This window comes from Embiotoca jacksoni, unplaced genomic scaffold (assembly GCF_022577435.1).
Source record: "Embiotoca jacksoni isolate LCO1_2020_lvr unplaced genomic scaffold, fEmbJac1.0.p SCAF_14, whole genome shotgun sequence".
In the NCBI taxonomy this organism is placed as follows: domain Eukaryota; kingdom Metazoa; phylum Chordata; class Actinopteri; family Embiotocidae; genus Embiotoca; species Embiotoca jacksoni.
Window position 1 is genome coordinate 8,607,477 of NW_027185274.1, and position 19,538 is coordinate 8,627,014.

At 39.8% G+C, this 19,538-nt stretch overlaps 1 protein-coding gene across 1 annotated transcript; it reads left to right on the forward strand.

The window, feature by feature from the left end:
* The first annotated feature begins 426 nt into the window (after positions 1 to 426).
* On the forward strand, positions 427 to 19,300 carry LOC138197193 (transmembrane protein 255B). Its single transcript, XM_069147842.1, has 9 exons — positions 427 to 832; positions 2,223 to 2,362; positions 2,950 to 3,012; positions 6,398 to 6,487; positions 7,209 to 7,289; positions 7,463 to 7,548; positions 7,714 to 7,873; positions 12,443 to 12,547; positions 18,491 to 19,300. The coding sequence occupies exons 1-9, from the start codon at positions 769 to 771 to the stop codon at positions 18,638 to 18,640; spliced, it is 939 nt and encodes a 312-aa protein (XP_069003943.1). The 5' UTR covers positions 427 to 768; the 3' UTR covers positions 18,641 to 19,300.
* Positions 19,301 to 19,538: the final 238 nt, after the last annotated feature.

The window sequence follows — 19,538 nt, forward strand, 5'->3', positions numbered from 1 at the left end:
GCATCATAGCATGAATTTCTTTTTATTCATTGTATCATCATGTTTAACTTTTTAACTTGTTTTTATTTCCATTGTATGCCAAACATTCAGTCGCATTGTGATAACTTCCCTTATAACAAATTGTTGTGGCTTTAGTACCAAATTTGACAGCTTGTCTAGACTTAAAATCTATAGTTTAAAATATTTAAGACATCATTTCACTTGTTGTTTATTCCCAAGTGAAAGTGTTTAATTAAACTATCACAAAGTAAAATGGGAGCAAAGAGGGTTGCAGTGAGAAAAACTACACATTTCAGAGTGGGAGGGATGGGAGGGGAGAGGGGCCGATATGCTAATTTTGGCCCCTTGACCTCACAGGAAATGAATCCAGCCCTGCCTGTAGGTAAACTCCCACTGATGGACACCCCTCTACAAATGTGTTGACGTACAGTACGGTACATCCCACTGAACATGTTCTCTCTCTGCTGCTGCAGTTTATGACCAACCTGCGTGGTGTCGTTGGATTTTTATCACCTTGGTTTATTGCCAAGAGAATGTAGTCAGCGCGTTTCCGACTGTCTTTGAATGCAGCACAGCCCGGACCTTTGTGCGCTCTTTCAAAAGAGTTATACTGAAGTGAACCTTCAACATCTGCACACCAAATGCCTGTGCTGTTCAGGACTCTGAGGGATTTGTGAATTATTTTTGTTGTTGCCTGCACTAAGAGCAGCGGATCAGGAGTTAGAAGCTGTCAGAGGGAAGTCTGTGTTTCCAAGGACTGGATCTGTGATGACTGCGAGGATCCAGGGAGCGGCGGGCCGGGACAAACCAGCGCCGACGGGCCGAGCAACAGGTGAGTTACCGGGGCGGAGATGGTGAAGGTGCACCGATGGGTATGTCAGATACACACCGAGAGGGACAGCCAGATTAAATATGTATTACTTTAATTATCCTACTTATATTGATATTCAAGATATGGTAAGATTTTACTTTATTGCATTTCAATTGTAGTCCATCTGTTTTCATTCTGCGGAGATCTGATCATTAATTTAACTGTAGTCAGGATACTGTAGCTGAAACATCGCTTAGATTCATTTGCAAGTACATGCATGTTTTCAAATTATTTGTGGAGCTGTACAACAACCTGTTATCCAAACTCTCGTTATTAATAAGAGTCAGGGGTCTCACCATAATCTCAGAAGTAGGTCCTTTTTTTACCAGAATGACCTATTCATAAAAGTTGAAAATAGATCAATTGTGATATTTCGGTCGTCCATGTGTCGGTTACTTCATTATTTTAAGCACACAGTTTTAGCTATTTGCAGAAGCTCAATGGTTAATATAAAGTGTCCCACATTCATTGTGTCACTTTTTAAAGTCTGCTTCATAACAAAACATAATAATGGTGTTGCAGTCTAATGATAACTGAAGCTCATAGTGTGAGAGTAATTAATATATTCAACATGTTTTTTTTGGTGTTTTTTTTGGTCTTTTTTTTTTTTTGCCATAAATATGTTTTAGGGAGGCAGATTCTGCTTTAACCTTTTAAAGAAATTCTTTAGCAATGTGTCTGCGAGTTAATAATGTTGATTCACCTGTTGGGAATTTAGAGTAAATTTATTGGCTTTGTTAAAAAAGTTGTTCTGCAAATTTTAAAGTTTTAGAATAAAAGTTCATTAATGGAGCTAAATGCTTATTTGACCTTGTTTCATGCTGTAATTTTGTTCTGCAGGTCAACAACACAGACATTGTTGTCATATTTCTAAAATATGCTCAAAAGTGGATTAATATGTTTTGCAACTGCTGCCTTGAAGAGAATTTAACAGGACAGTAACTAGTTGTCTTCAACAATTTGGACAAAGTGATTAAGTGATTTCAGCTGTGGGATATTTTGGAGTCACATTATGTATTCTTCTCTGATCTTTTCTTTTTCTTTCTTATGCTTGTTTGTTTGTTTCGATGGTTTTTTTTGTTCGGTAAATTGAATCAACTTTACCTCAGTAAACATTTCGTGACATTTAAATTGAACAAAAATAAAGACACGCGCTGTGGATAATTTTTTTCATCATACAATTATTATAAATTAAATTAAACCAAGTCAATCGAAATTCGTGTGTTGACTTGAAATGTGCAGTTAGACAGCAGCTGTCAAGAGGCTCACAGATGGCAGGCCAGTTTGTTGTGTTTATTTATTTTCCTGTGTGCCATACTAAAAGTAAAAAATTTTCTTGTGTGGGTGGCAGAGATCATGGTGAGGGTCAGGAGAGCTCTGTGGCTGGTACTGGGCATGCTCAGTCTGTCCCTGCTGCTGGTGGTGCTGGGAGTCTATATAACGACGCGGACAGAAAGCCTGAACGTAACTGGCTACGCCTCTGGAGTTGCTGTAAGTTAAATCCTCGTGATAATTTATCCAGTCAACTGTTACAACAGATGTGAAAACATGGGCGACAACTCAAGTTGAAGCTGCAATCCTTTAGTCTTATTGTGACACCCAAAAGTTTTGCTTCACTCGTTATAGTTTTGCAGGTATTTCCTTGAGACAGACACAATTTTAGGCAGTGAAACTGATGATCGTCAGTCGTGTTGTTGAACATGAACACTTCCTGCGGTGCCGACAGGGGCTCCGCCGGCATTCGGGTTTTGCCCTCATTTTGATCATGGAAGGATATAACAGGTCTTCACGAGGTTATGTCAGATTTGACCTAAACTGTATCAACAAAAATCCGTTTTTGGAGGAATCTGTGGCGAGATTTGAGTTAATACTTTAACACCTTTTGCAACAGCAAAACAAAACATGTGATTTAAACATTGGACCACAAGATCTCCTTTCACAGCTGACAGTCCAAATGGTGTCAATTCATTCTTCATTTCCTACCTCAAAAGACAGCCAAACAAAAACAAAGTGTTTATGAAAATGAATTACGTTTCTATATTTTCTTTTAACCCTTTATTAAATTGTGTCCTCTGCAGTTAACACTTGGGTCATTCCTTGGACTTCTGGGACTCTGCCTGAAAGAAAACCGCAAGCAGCTGGTATATTCTTCTGCTCTCCCGTTATCTTCTTAACAGATACACATTTACAACATCTACTCACACATGCACGATCACCTCCATCCTCCATCACCCAGCCCTGACCCGGGAGTGCACATAAGCCGAGACGGACGCAGTGTGACGCAGTGCTGTTTACGTAGCAGACATCATTTCATTTCATTTCATTTCATTTCATCCCACTCTATCATTTCTGGTTCCCTATTCAGTAACTGAAGTCACACTTTCAGAATTCGGACGCTCAAATGAAATGGAGCACAGTGGGAGTTTGGAGGGTGGTGTCCTTTCCAAAGTTAAAAACAACTCAGTTAAAGTCTGAGAAATGGATTAAACGTTTTGTTTTACTACATTCATGTAAGCAGCAACTTCACAGGAGTAACCAAGGACTGTTTCTTGTCTGAGTGATACAGCTTATCCTCAGTCATTTAGCATTATTATATACAAGGGAGGATCAAAATGTTGTGGGACTTTTCCTGTTGCACATGAACAGTAAGTAGCAGGACGGAGCAGGGGGAAGCTATATTACCGTTCAGGTGAAACTGGAGCCGTCTCAGAACTTTTTGACCGACCCTCGTACCCTCCTCAGTCAAAGGTTTTACTTTATGTAGTGAGAAAAAAACGAAATATGGTTTATATTTTAGATTCCTTAAAGTAGCCATTGTGTGACCAACTAACATCTCCTCAGATTAGAGCACATCAATACTTCCTACTTGGCTTGTATGTGCACTGGAGCTTGGTCAGTGGGTGTGTCATAATGAGTGTGTACTCTATGGTTTTATTGATAGACAGTCAGCGTTAATAGCTGTTATCAAGGCAAAATGTGACTTTGAAGAATCATAAATTTAAAACAAACACTTTTTGCCTGTAACATAAACCAAAATGTGTTTTTTTTTAACCATTTTGATAGATTCAGTTTTGTCCTGAAAGATAATAAAAACTATGAAAAAGCCTTTTGACTGCGACTGTACGTAGACATGTTGAACGTTCAGCCAGAAAACGGTTGCTACTTTAAAATGTCTGAAATACTCAAAACAAACTAATGGGTGGTAAATCCGCCACCATTGCCAATATAAACTGAAATGATTTGTTCAGATCATGTGATCTGTTTTTGATTAATGACGGTAACTTTTCTCAAGTGCAAAACAAATCTGACAGCGAATACATAAAAGAGCCAGCATTTGGCACGTCTGTGACATGTGGGTTTGATCGTGTTGCCCCTGAATGGAGCGGGCATATTTAATGGTTATTTAACAAACTGCGGCATGTTCAGTGGTTTTTATGTGTCAATCCTACATGCTGCTTACAGTAAATCACTGAAGTAAGAGGGGAAACAGAGCTAGATGCTAATCTACTGTCCAATCCTTCAGCATACATTCATTTTACTACAGCTTTAGATGAGGCCACTACAATTTCAGACTTTGTAAAGTACCTGTACTGCGTCTTCTTACTGTCTCATCCTTAAAAGATGTCCCGTTATAAAAACACGTGGCTGTTTACTGTGAACAGCCAATTCGTTAATTTGACCTTCCTTTAGAAGCATTCACAGTATGTTGCTACTGAAGAATCTGGACTGGTCTGCTGTCATCAAATTATTTATAAATCTCTCCCTAATAGACAAGAATAGATAACTGGGTATTCGTCCAGGTTTCTGGCATCATGTCTGGGTCAAACTACTGTGGTTCTGATTGACATCTCGTGTGTGTCACGTAACCTGTCCATGTGTCCACATGTGTTGTCACTCACTGTTACCTCGGGGTGTGGAGAACGAGGGGTTGACAGACATCGTACACATGATCTAATGTGAGTTTTATCAGCTGAAGCAAAGAGAGTCTGTCTGCAGACGATAAACACGTGTTGTTGTTTTTTTTACCCCCCCTGCTAACGGTGCATCCTTGAGGGGCAGCTATGGATTTCAGACTTATCACAGCTTTTGTCTGCACTTACATGAACTCTAAAAAGTGTATGTGATACCCAGTGCTGATTTTTACATGTGGAGAATCATAAACTTTACAACACGGTTAAACAACGCAGCCTGCACTAGTACATAAACCTTTGCAGCCAAATGTGAATAATTTCACACAAACTACAGTTTCACCGGTGTTGATACTCATCCAAAATATGTGAAACTAATGGAACTTGCTGAAACAAGACTTGAGAAAAGCTCACAGATTCACGAGCAGGAATGGAAGAGATTTAAAACGGACGATAAATTGTTTTCTGGAGGTGCTGTCCATACTTATGGGACACTCGAGGACCCAGGTTTTGAACTGAGCAGAGCGGTCATGCTCATCACTTCTTCCCTACCTGATGTTCTATCAAAGGATCCTGTATAAACAACCCTGGTTCACGCCAAAAACAACAGATCATCCGATGCACGAAGGGCATCTGCGGCCAAGAGGAGTTTCTGGATAGAGCTGGCTGTGCTTGGATTTGATATCACGTTTAGATTTCAGCTCTTTCATCCAGTTGAGATAGCGAGATGAGATTTTTTGGACAAAACCTTGAAATATCAGAGTCCACGTGTCCACATGTGTTGTCACTCACTATTACCTCGGGGTGTGGAGAACGAGGGGTTGACAGACACGATTCAGTGCAAAGTAATGTTTCACATTGGAATTTTCATCTTCCGTTCACTCAATCTGTGAACTTTTTTTCTCAGGATGTGGTGAGTTTAGCTTGTGATTAATGACGAGCAGGAATGAAGGTGAGATACTGAGACTGTTAAGACTCTCAGCACATACAGCGTGCTATCAAAATTCTTTTGCTTTGGCAGAAATAATATTATGACTTGGAAGAGTCACTGTTTAAGTAACAACACTATCATATTTCTGTTGTGAGAATGATATCAGGCCTTCAGAGAGATGCTATTAAAGCCTAAGCTGCAGCAGCCTGCACGTCCATATTCTTTCAGAGCCAATCTACAGTTTACTGCAGTAGAAAAACTGATAGTAATGCAGTAACTCCTATTAATATTAACTAATATCTGGACAAAATAGTTACCGGTAATTTTTATTTGGTTAAGTTATTTATTTTAGTTAAAGAGTACAGCTGTTTTTTTTTTTTTAAATATGACGTACACAACCACATTCACCTACATATAGACACTTAGGAAGTCTATGCAAATTTTCATAACGTGTGTTTTTTCAGCAGAAATGGTTACAACCGTCTTGTGAGCTGTGCTCAGACCTGTGATCACAAAATAAAGGTTTTATTGGACGGAAAGGAAAAAAAAAACAACCTCAGCCATTTACCTTCATTCCTGAAAGGCGCTCGCATCATTATCCAATAACACTCTTTTTTTGTATCCGCTACTCTTAACATTTTATATAAAATGATCTCATTTGTGCTTTTTCCTGTGTTTGTCCTCCAGCTGACGGCTGCCATTGTTTTCCTCAGCTTCGGGGTCATCACCTCTTTTCTGTGCCTGGTGATCGATGGTGTCTATATTGTCTTAAACATGGTGAGTTATCTACACTTGCATGTGAAGACTGTAACTGGAGAGAGGATTGTTTTGGATGATGGAACAGGGCAGTAACAGTAGACCGTGAAGCAATAATAGACCACTGTGCTGGTTGACTGAGATCCACCTGGACAGCCTCTTAGCCCCGCGGTGTGAGCCAGCATTACCCTGTTGGCAATAGTAACAATTTACACAGTTTTTGTCCATGAAAAGAGTTCCCACAAGTTATAGTCCCGTCTTTGTAACATTTGCCAGCCTGCCTCTTTTCTATTTTTTTTTCTTCCACCAAAGCAGAATATGTGAAGGACTTGTAGTCTTCATCAGTGTGGAAGAATTAAAGAAAGTCAAGTTGTCTTTGGTTTAAAGTGTCCAGATGTCTGATGTCTTTGATGACTGAGAATAACAAGAGATAGTTACTGAGTGTGACTGATGTTGCTGCAACAGAGAGCAGTCAGCCTCCCTAAAAGATCCTTTGACAGGTTTTAGAAAAGCAAATCTATAATCCTGTTTCTTAGATGTAATACAAAGAGAAACTCTGACTAAATGTCCCTCTCAATGCAGCAGGAGATTACTTTCAATCTGCAGTCTCTGTTCTTATCTGAGAGGGATATAACAACCGCACAGTACATACTGCCAGATTTTCCTGTAAAATATATATGCAGAATGTATATTTTCTTGAAACATTGTGGTTGATATTTCTTTATGTATTAACTTTTGCCAGGACATGCGTCCACTGACAGCAGGGAGATGTCAGTATTACAGCAGCGGCAGCAGCTACATGTATGAGAATTTCTACACCTCTGTGAGTAAAGATGCGCTGATGTATGTTAGAAAATTTGAAATTGAACTGAGTACAAATTAAGATTGACTCCAGATAAAACCTTAATTTCTACAGCTGTCTATTTCAGCTTCAGTTGTGTTGGACTTGTGATTGTGTTTGTGTATTTACTGGTGAACCTGCGTCTAACTTTTCAGGTGTCATGTTGGAATCTGAAGGAGTCTTGTACGATGACGGTACGAAGTGGGACCTGTTACTGCTGCGACCTGTACGACTGTGCCAAGTGAGACAACACATCACTATCCTACCATATTCATGTTGTCATGTCATCACAAACTGAACAAACTTTACTTATCGAATAAAATGTCCTGGTCACCACTCCAGAACTGACTTTGATATTAATATTCTTCATCTTATTGTCTAACGGTGCTGTTGTTTTGTTCTACAGTGGCGGCTACCTCAGCAACTACTACGAGTTTGTCGGAGTACAAAGCTGTGAGGAAGTCTTCATTCTGTACATTTTGATTTGGATCCTCGCCAGCCTCAACCTCGTGGCCTTCTTCACCGGGATCGTGACCACAGCGGTGCTGGGCTGCGTCAAGGACTCGGTAAGACATCCAAACTGTTGCACACAAACCGGGAAACGTCTTCATATGTGGACATCGGTACTTTTAAACGCTCTTACTCAACCACAGGCCCCCCCTGACCTGAAGCCAGTCTCACTTGGTGTCCTGTGCACAGATAAATGGATGAGAAAGCAGTGGGGAAGTACAGAGATATGGGTCACAGATTCCAGATGTTTTTGTCCACGTGCCGTCCACAGTTTTCTCAACATGCAGGCACAATGTATGACTGATTGTCCACAGACTGTATCTGGCTCACGGTACAATGTAAACCAGTAAGCATCATCCTACCGTGATCAGCTGATAATAATTACTAAAGACAAGGGAAGCGGTGTGCCCAGAAGAGGCCTGGAGTTCATTACAAAAACTTCAAAGATGGCTCCACAGAAATACAACTTTATTCTGTATAGATTTTAAATGGGACTAAACTAACGGCCATTACTTCGAACATTCCGATTTTGCAAGCGAATATCAATATTATCATTATAATTTTACCCATCAGTCATATATTTCACTGTGTATTCAATAAACTGGACCTCTGAGCAACACAGCTCAGAGTAGATTTAGAGACGCAGCGGAGACAATCTGAATGTAATCCAAGTTCAGTATCACATCATATTATGTCTGCTGGTATTTTAAACCACCAAATGTCATCCACCATGCAGTTTTCTTTCCCTCAAATGGGCCGTGTGGTCTCAGCTATCAGGAAAAATCATGTTGGTACACCATGCATAGATGAGTTTGCCGTCAAGTGCCAAAATTATTAAATGACTAAACCCGATTTCAAGATGTGTTAAATTATTTTTTGTGGGAACATAGCGTGTGTGACCAGAGATAGTTCCTTTGTTCTAGTACTTATATCTAATTTGCCAAATACCGTCAACAGGACACAAACATTCAGCAAGATGATCTCGACACCACGTACAAATTCGTCTGCTTTATTGAAGGAAAAAAAGTGGGACTGTTAAGATTGTCACACGCGGTGGTTGGATGGCTGGAAATCAGTCACAGCCAAATCAGAAACACTAAACTGTTAATGGGTTCACAAGTTGACATCAGTCCAGACGTTGCTGTGTTGCAGTAACACTCTTGTGTCGCAGGCCACTGCTTTGTCTGAACTGTCCTCCCTCTGTCTGGGCACCGGGATGTTTTTATGGTCTCTTAGGAAAATGAAATAAAAAAGGTCAGAACAATATTCTGAACCCTGTGTTACTTCACACCCAGTTATGTGCTCTCTGACTCCCTTCTTCTCATGTTACAATGAGCTGCAGTGAAAGCACGAAAGACAATACAAAGTTGAGAGAGTGTGTCATGAAGGCTAATGGAGGCTGAAAAACACCGTCGGTCGTATCAGCGGGGTTGGCAGGCTGTCTCTGGTTGATAAACCTCAGTGTGTCAGTGGGGTTTTTATCAGAAACATTCCTTCACTGCTTCTCCTTCAGCTGAGATGCTGAGTTAAAGAAACTTTGTTTAATAAGCAACTTGATTTACTTTCTCACGATGTGCGCCTCCACCAACCAGTCGACTTGCATTTCACTCCCACGTTTGTCCGGACTCATGTAAGATATGTAGTGAAGACTTTGAAGGAGTTTTGCCAATGGATTTGATCCTGATAACAGTCGATGATTGTGGCTGCAAAGAAACTCGAAAACGCTTCACACACATCGTCAAACCGAACTGCGCTTTATACAATCAGCACGATTTCAGAGCCAACGCCAAAGATTTGACCAAATCTTCTGTTTCTGAGTTACAGCGTTGCATTCACAAGATCAGGGCAGGCATGACGTAAAAGTTACCCTGACCTTTGACTACCAAAATCTAATCAGTTCATCCTTCAGTCCGAGTTGATGTTTGTGCCAAATTTTAAGGAATTTCTCAAGGCCTTCTTCAGAAATTGCGTTGTCGAAACTGGGAGGATTTGTGGTCTCAGTGAACTTTGACTTTCAAAATATAATCAATTCATCACTGACTTAACTGATATCACCTGCGTAGGCAGCTGTAGTTTTTGAATGTTTGAGTTCATGAGGGTTCGAAATGGTGTGGAAACCGAAATAGGACTCGCACTCTGCTTTTAAACGACGTACCGTTCTGGAAAATAAAAAAATGCCACACCTCCAGGAAAAAAAAATCTGAGTTTTGCTAATTTGCTCAGATTTATAAACATGTGTAAACATTAAATACACACACACACTTTATATACACTTAAACTCAGGAAAGGCATGGACATCAGTAAATCCAATGCAGACATTTGACTTAAATTACAAACAACTTTACAAATGTTCACTAATTAACCACAGCGGTGAGCAGCCATGAGCTGCCTCTGAGAGATCAATTACTTAATACTTGGTTTGTTTACCATTTTGTGGGCAGCAGACTATAGGAATGACAACCGCGTTTAATATGTCACCAGTTTTGCTATGAACTGGTGGTAATTCCCTCAGGCAAAGTATGCAGGACAGAAAACTTTGGGAAAGTGTGCCTAAAGGGCTCAAAATGTTTGCCAGAGAGCCCTCACGGTCTCTGCGATTTGACGGCGGGACAGCCCGAAGCCCTCGTGGACTTACTGGGGAAGCACCTCAAAGTCTGTGAGTCAGTGAGTGTGTGGGTTGGGATCGGGCATTCGTTGAGTTTAAGGGAATGTTTGTGTCAAATTTGAAAAAAAAATTCAGTCAAGGCGTTCCTGCCAGAACATAATACCTCTGACTATGGCTGTTGTCATCGGGGAGGCGTAAAAAAATGCCAAAGAACTCACTGTTTCATCTCTTACAAAAAAACAAATAGAAGACATTATCACTCTCTTGGACTTTTTTTTTAATGACCTTTTAATACAACAATGAACGAAATGCCAGATTAATAATAAATGATGAAAATAGTTTCAGCCCTAGTTGAGTGCGAACCCGGTTGACACCAAACTAATATTGAATTCAGTGCCTCCATTATTGTGTAGCGTGACTACAGTGACTAGCCTTCTTCCACCATGCTGTTACCTGAGCTCAGCTCACACTAAAAGGTGCAGCCTGTCTAAAACCTGCACTAAAAACCTCTTCCACGTACCAAATAAGTCTACTTAGATCTGTTTGTGTGGTCTGTGGAGAGCTCAATGATGTTTGTGCTGCCAGAGATCAAACTAATCTGTCCTGAGATGTCTCCAACAGACCACACAGTCTCCGTCCGGCTGTCATCCGTCACTGCATGCAGCCAAAGCTACCATCTTTCGAATGCAAAAGAGTCTTCAGTAAATAAGATTATCTGCAACGACATAGGGAGTGGACTCCCTGAACTGTCATACCGCTCTCAATTAGCTTTGAATCACTCGTTGGTCTGTGTTTTTACTGGTGGGAATGTACAAAGATCTTTCCTGGTATTATTAAAGTTAATATAATTGAGAATTTTAATCACTGATCTATCACCTGCTCTCCAACTTCTCACATCGCAGCTTTTAGAAACTGGAAATAAAGTTCACGTGTGGGAGAAGATGACTCCTCAGTGCGACACTTTTAATATCAGTCACCCATGTGTCCAATAAATGTAGGAGTGGTGAATTATTATAGTGTTATAGTCCATCCCATAGTTGCTGCATACCTGCAAGATGATGAGTTTCAACGCAAACACAACATGAATTGCTATGCAGATATTTTCTCTGCCTGCAGTAGATTATCTGAAAGACAGGGAAACACACGGTTTGTAAAATTTATAGGTTTCCAGCGTTCATCAAATTTTGGATTTGACCTCCAGCCCGCAGCAGGCAGGCCACCCAACGCTGAGGCCTGGACTAATGCAGCGTTTTCCCAGGGAGGAATGTATGAATCACTAACTGCATGCAGCGAGTGAACCAATAATAAAACAGTCTTTTTCTGCAATTTGATTCATATTTGTGGTTGTTTGCTGTTAGCTGAAGTACTTTGTGCAACACAAATAGATTTCTTTTCGTGAAGTTGATAAAACGGAGCTAAAGCAGCTGGATTTTATGTGGACGGCCCACATGTGAACACAACCCGCACCACACGTTTAACACGGGAAGGTTGGCATTAGTTGCACTTGCTTTTGGCTTCTGCTGTATCAGCTGTTTGCCTTTGAACACGTTGCTTTTGATGTCACATTTTGTTGATGTTGATTTTCTCTGTCTGCTTCTTACGATGACTGATGAATTCCTGCATGAACACAACAATCTGCCATAGTTGGAACAGTTTTGGTTATTTTTTTATATTTTTTTTTTAAGGGGTCACTGTCCGACAGTGCAGACTTTACTTGATCGGGGCCAACGTTTTGTAGTCATCAACGTGTGGTTTGTCCCCTGCTTTGAATTTATCAGATCATCTTAGTGTTCTACATAATTTTATTATTTATTTATGTGTGCACGTCTGTGTTTATTTTTGTATGCATGACACACTAAACAGATTGTTACAAAGTTATTCTGTCATTGTTAACAAACCACAAAAATGTCTGTTTGTCATTGTTTCTTTGATTTACAATAACATTGTGTGTGTGTGTGTGTGTGTGTGTGTGTGTGTGCGTGCGTGCGTGTGTGTGTGTTTTCCTCTCTCTTTGTGTCAGAGGAGTAGCAGCGCTGCGTCCGAGCCCTCTGAGAGCACCGCACCTTCCCCTACAGCTCCTCTGCTGATGGACGCCAACACACACATCGCATGCCAGCTCCACCCAGTCAGTGCTTGACCAACACACACACACACACACACACACACATGCACACAAATACACACACAAATGTGTGTGAAGTGTAGTTTCTCCACGTATCTTATTTCTCCCTCTGTCTTCATCTCTGACTGACTGACCATCAGATCGAACACAAACCCCTTCATCTCCACCCAACATGCATCCATTAAAAATCCTCTACATCAATGCGGGCTCCACCTCAGACCAAGTCAGGACAACTGCACCCTTCCCCTTATCCACTCTCTTACTTAAAGTTTTGGCTTGATCGTGCTGTAAATCTTTTGGAACTACAGCTCTCAGTTTATGAGCTGTTGAAGGATGTAAACCGTAAGTCAAATGTTGCCATTGTGTCCATTTTTAGCCAATATTTGTTTATATTTTGGCACCATTAAAAGTGTGTTGAATCAGCTGTTAGAAGTCCGCAATGCGCCCAGAGATGTACAGAAAACAGCCTAGGATTGCACTGATACTAAAACAAACTCTAAAGCGCCATGATTCTCAGGCAAGTAATGTAGCTACAGTGGTGCTTTAAAATGTATGAACCCTCAAGAATTCTCTATATTTCTGCATAAATAGCCCCGAAATCATCATCTGATCTTCACAAAAGTTTTAAAAGTAGATAAAAAAAAACCCAGTCCAAATAAACAAATCAGATGAAAATAATATGCTTGGTAGTTAATTTTTTGAAGAAAATGATCCATTAGTACATATCTGAGTGGTCAAAGTATATACGGGATTTGCAGCTAATTTGAAGGTGCAATTAGAGTCAGGTGGGTTGTTTTTTTTATCAGTGGGAAGGTAATCATCTGAGTGTGAGCCTTGTTCTACCTAAAAGAGAGGAATCTATCAAAGTCTGAGCTTCACAACAAATGTTTCTGGAAGTGTATCACGGCACAAACACAGGAGATTTCTAAGGATGGAAAAAAACCAAAAAGAGTTTCGAAGCTCGTCAGTCTGGAAAAGGTTACTAAAGCTCCAATCCGAAGTCACAGAGATGTTGTACAAATGGAGGAAATGTAAGACCGCTGTTGCCCTCCAAAGGAGTGGCAGCCTGCCAAAGATCACTCAAGGTAACTTCTGAGTCACCAAAGGCCTCTCTCACATTGGCTGATGTTAATGTTCATGAATCCACTATCAGGGGAACACATGGACAACAACGATGTGCTCTGCGGGGCTACAACAAGAAGGCCACTGCTCTCCAAAAAGAACATCGCCGCTCGTCTGCGGTTCACTAATAATCGTGTAGGCAATCCAGAAGGCTGTCATAAAAATGTTTTGTGGATGGATGAGACCGAAATAGAGTTTGTTTTTTTTTTGTTGATGGGAAGCGCTATGTCCTTGTCTGTCCTTGAACTAAATCTCAAGAGAAAGCTGGTCAAGCAGCAACTCAACATCCCAAAGCACACAAGTCGTTTTACTAAAGAGTGAATAAAGAAGAATAAAAATGTTTTCCTCAATCAACTAATCACCAAGTAAAATATTTTCATCTCATTTGTTTATCTGGGTTCTTTTTTATTTACTTTTTGGATTTGTGACATTCTGTTGATGTTTTATTCTATATTTTTGCAGAAATATAGAAAAAAAAATTGTAAATGATTTCTATGTGTAATTTTGGACGTTTTATTTGTGGTGGACATTGTAGATAATGATATCCACGTGCCTGTGTCACTTCCTCCTCATGCCTCTTCACTTCTTTATTGCGTTCTCACTACTGCTTGATGAAACCCGGGTAATCCAGGAAGTACACTGCTGATTTTCCTATAGACGGTATTTCAGAGGTTGAATGAGCTCCATCGACCCTCAGACAATCGATTTTATAGCCAATGAAACAAGTGAAAACAGTTTTTGGATCACCTTAAAAAAATGCGATTGATACTCGTGACTCGAACTTGTGAAATACATATGACTTAATTGGATAAAAGATACCAGCAATTGAGGAAACACACGTTTTTCATCCCTTCTTGTTTTAAAAACGTAACCCGAACTCCTAACCCGAACTTTGTTTAAAGCAGTTATATATTAGTAATTTTATTATTTTGTCAAGTATTAGTACATGAAAACGAAAGCACATTTAGCTTAGTTTGAGATATTTAATTCTTAAAATTGAGTTCATTATTATAATTCCAAACACATGTTGCTACAATGATTATAAATAAGACAATCCTATTTGTATATTCATTGTGAATAAATCACATGAAATAGTTAAAATATTTAGCATGCACCATCACTACTTAGAATCTTTTTCTCTCTGTAGTTACAACTGTAGACACTTTAGTGGTAACACACAACAGACTTTTAGAAATGTAAAAGTTAAATTTACAAGTAGGTGAAAATAAACAGATGCAGCTGGTGCTGACATGAAGATGACGTGAGGTCAACCTCTAACAACGAACACTAGTTATGACTGTTGATCAGATCAGTGGTTCACTGTTTTACACGATTTATTTGTCCTCTGTTCACCTTCATAACAGCACTGCTGCTTTAAACTCAAGACTCTTTTTCCACATCCCTCAGTTTAAGAAGTAATGTTACGTTAAACTTACCAGTGCATCCTGACCAAGGTTAAGATGACAATGAGCCGATGTAGTTTTCATGAAATGAAACCCCATTTTTGATGTGAGAGATGTATTTCCTATTCACCATGAATCACTTATGTGTGCGCTATAGGGGGACAGAAAACCCACTGCCACAATAGATTATACTGTATACAGGCTTTCGGTGTTTTACCACACACAACATTTTAATAGAATTAGAATAGAAGAGCCAGAGGGTTTTTTGGAACCAGCCCATAGTGGCCCATAGTGGCCCTCAGTGGTGTTGCACTTTGAAGTACTGCCATATTGGCTGCACTGTTCAGACTCGGAGACTACGTCCATTTTAAAATACTCTCTATGGTCAGCATGAGACATGGTCGGTGGACGGTTTGATTCTACAGCGCACTTGGGAGCAGAAAAAACTCTTCACTTCTGTTTCCAACCACGAGTTAGGACAGTTACAACCCTGTTTTCAAAACCGTTGAGACCATGTGTAAAATGTAAATAACAACAGAATGTGATGATTTGCAAATCATGTAAACCCATATTTAATTTAAAAAAAAAAGATCAAAGACAACACATATCAAATGTTGAACCTCAGAATTGTTTTTGTGAAAAATATATGCTCATTTTGAATTTGATGGCAGCGACACATTTCAAAAAGTTGGGACAGGGTCAAGAAAAGACTGGAAATGTTGTTTAACACTTCAAAAAAACTATTGGTCGAACATCTCATTGGTAACAGGTCAGAAACATGATTGGGTATAAAAATAACGTCACAACGAGGCCGTGATCTTCAGGCCCTCGGGCAGCACTGCATTAAAAACAGACACATTTCCGTAGGGGAATCATTCAAAGATTTGAGAATCTGGGAAAATCTCTTTACACAAAGAAAAAGGCCAAAAAACCAGAGGCAGGCCAGAAACAACCAGTGGCAGATTTGCTACTGCATTAAAAACAGTGGCAAATCTGTAATGGAAATCACTGTATGGGCTCAGAAACACTTCTGGAAATCATTGTGAACACTGTTTGTCACTGCATCCACAAATGCAGGTTAAAACTCTACCATGCAAGGCAAGGCAAGTTTATTTGTATAGCACATTTCAACAACAAGGCAATTCAAAGTGCTTCACATAAAACCATTAAAAGCATCAAAACATAAGGCAAAAGAAAAGGAAATTTAAAAAACAATTAAGAACATTGATCGAAACATTAAAAACAGTCATTAAAACATGAAACAAGCTAAAAATTTAAATAAAACATATATAAACATCATTCAGAAGCGCAGCCGCTTTCTCTGGGCCCGAGCTCATTTAAGATGCACTTAGGCGAAGAGGAAAAACCGTCCTGTGGTCTGACAAATCCAAATTTAAAATTATTTTGGGAAATCATGGACTCTGTGTTCCCCGGGCTAAAGAGGAGAGGGACCACCCAGCTTGTTATCATCACACCGTTCAAAAACCAGCATGGACAATACAGGAATACATTAGCGCACACGGCATGGGTAGCTTGCACATCTGGGAATGCCCCGTTAATTCTGAATGATATATACAGGTTTTGGAGCAGCATGTGTTGCAATCCAGACATCTTTTTTTTTTTCTCAGGGAAGTCGTTGGTTATTTCAGCAAAACAGTGCCAAACTGCATTTTGCATATATTACAAGAGCATGAGTCTCTGGTGGAAGAGTCTGGGTGCTGAACTGGCCTCCCGCAGTCCATGTTTTCAACTGGTGACAACCAGTTGAAAACATTTGGCACATCATGAAACGAAAAATACTACAAAGCAGATCCTGAACTGTTGAGCAGCTGAAATCCTGTATCGGGCAAGAAAAGGAAAATACTTCACTTTCAGAACTCCAGAAACTCACCTCCTCAGTTCCCAAATGTTTATAGAGTGTTGTAAAAAGAAGAGTTGATGCAACACAGTGGTAAACCTGCCCTTGTCCCAACTTTTTTGTCATGTGTTGCTGCAATCAAATTTAAAATAAGCATATATTTTTTTTCGTAAAACAATCCATTTCAAAATTTGATATGTTGTTTTTGTTCTATTTTTAATTAGATATGGGTTTACATAATTTGCAAATCAGCGCATTGTGTCTTTATTTACATTTTACACAGTGTCCCAACTTTTTGGGAAACGGGGTTGTATTTCAAACCTGTTGCCAGGATGAAGAAGGTTGTATAACTTTAAGGAATTCGTAACTTTATTGCACAATGCAGTTCAAGTTATCATTTTCCCCAAACCATTGTCTTTTTTTTTTTTCATTTTTTTTTTCAACCTTTACCACATAGTCTTTGTGCCGAAACCTGAGCAGGGGCATTCATGTAGGAAACACTGTGGGTCATATTTGAGGTTAGGAAAAAACAACAACTGTATGGTCATATATGTTGAAGGACTTTTTGCAACAAAAATTACTTCCGTAAGAGTGACGTACAATACAAGTTAGCTCAGTGAGAAATAAATCATGACTGTCCCAAAACAATACCAAAAAGTAATTTTAGTCAAAACTTCTGTTGTTTGACTAGAAGCTAGGAGCATAGATGCACTCATCTGTCTCAACATTAGCGTGAAAATCCTGCTCCTTTCTCAGAATAGTTGATCTCTAGTTGTATTTCTGACAGAGATTCACCAAAAGGAGTGTTTGCTGTTAGATTAAACTATTGTTGTTACAAACAGCAACCGCGAGAATTACAAAATCAACCAGAGCTGAATCTGAAGGATTACAACTTTAAAGATACACCTTGGCATTATTTCATGAAGGAGGAGGTGCACATGTTAGTTAAAACCACACACAAAGTGTTGAGATGAGAAGCAATGAATGGAAGCGGAAACTTTTTGTGTTTGTTAAAACGAAGTTACCACACTATCCCTTTTTTTTAATTCAGGGGGAAAAAAGAAATCAGCATTTTTCCACAAACAGAAGTTGTGAGAAAAGACTTGTTGTTATCACTGCTGACCACCCACATCAGATCAACTTATTGGCAGTTGCCTTTCACTTTTGGTCTGTGTCATAAATCCATGTGTTTACTACCAGTAATCATTCTTGATCTAAAACAGACATTTAACAAAAAGCGTGAGGGTGTGGGTGGAAGCGTGTTAAAGTGGGCTGTGAGTGAGGATTTCTTCAATCCAAGTCATCGAAAAGTACCGAATAAATTCTACAGTTCATCTGTTTTTGTTTGATCATTGGCAAGACGGTTCTGTTTTAACTTTACCGTTCACAATGACATGATATTTGAAGTTATTGTGAGATTGTTCTTTACATTTGTTACTGATTATCACAAATCGCAGTCGTAAGTAGTCAAAGAAGACATGAAGTCTGTGGTAAACATCTGTCTGTGTCTCTTGCCTCTGTCTTTTCCCAACTGTTTCCTTTTGTCTTGTCTTGCTTATTCAGAGAGCACCAGGGTTTTTTCCTACAGCAGAAACAACAGCTGCCCCTCACAGTTTTCCTTCATCATCGTCTTCCCTTCCGGAGTCCAGCCAGCCTCCCTTTTCCCCGCTGACCAGCCTGCTGCCCTGCAGAGACCACGGCCTCTCAGCCTGAGCTCCAGCAGAGCCCCCTCAACCAGCTACATACGAGCTGAAGATCCAAAATACAAAGACCAGGAAGGGATGCGGACGCGTTATTATTATTATTGTTTTACAAGTTGTTGTGAGGAAGGAAAGCAGGTCCAACTAAAAGAGAGACATGCTGGTCCCAATATTATGACATTAGTATGAAAATCTTTCCAGCTATTTTCTATATGCAAAGATTTGAACATTTTACTGTATTGTGCTCAAAAACATAAAGGTCTCAAGTGTTTGTAAATGAAATGTAATATAAATGTTTCATCAGTCGACTTCATGTGTATAAGAGGGCGTGTACGCTCATCAGTGACACCACGCGTGTGCGTTCGCGTTCGTGTGTGTACTTGTACATCTATCTTTGTGAGGACCAGTTTTAGTTTTTGACCATCATAGTGAGGACATTTTAACCAAGTAAGGACATTTTGGCGTCACTTTCTTAAACCTGTTGAAAGGACTTCTATGGAGGTTAAGGCCATAGACTTCATATAAAAGGGGACATCGATTCCAGATCTGACAAGTGAGGCCAATATGGAAGTGCCTTAAACTGCAATACCACTGAGGGCCACTAGCGGTTGGTTCCAAAAAGCCTCAACTTTTCTCATGAAATACGAAGTCAATAAACTTTTTCCACTATTTATGATGGTGTCATTTGCTGAAGTCACTCCATCGTATTAGTTGTCTGGCAGTCCAGTCATTCCGTCATTAATTAGATATTAAGCCTCAAAAAGCGATATGTTTGGAGGTGTCTGTTTGACTGACAGGCCTGTGGTGTAGTCAGGTTTCCACTATTGGTGGGTGGGACGTCTAATGGCAGATCACAAACCAAAGACATCACTGTTGGTTGCCGCTTGGTTAAGACTTGGTTTTAGGGAAAA

Coding starts and splice junctions, on each gene's coding strand:
- LOC138197193 (XM_069147842.1), top strand. CDS start 769: ATGACTGCGAGGATCCAGGGAGCGGCGGGCCGGGACAAACCAGCGCCG. Junction 7,549..7,713: donor GACCTGTACGACTGTGCCAA/GTGAGACAACAC, acceptor TTTGTTCTACAG/TGGCGGCTACCTCAGCAACT. Junction 12,548..18,490: donor TCGCATGCCAGCTCCACCCA/GTCAGTGCTTGA, acceptor TTGCTTATTCAG/AGAGCACCAGGGTTTTTTCC.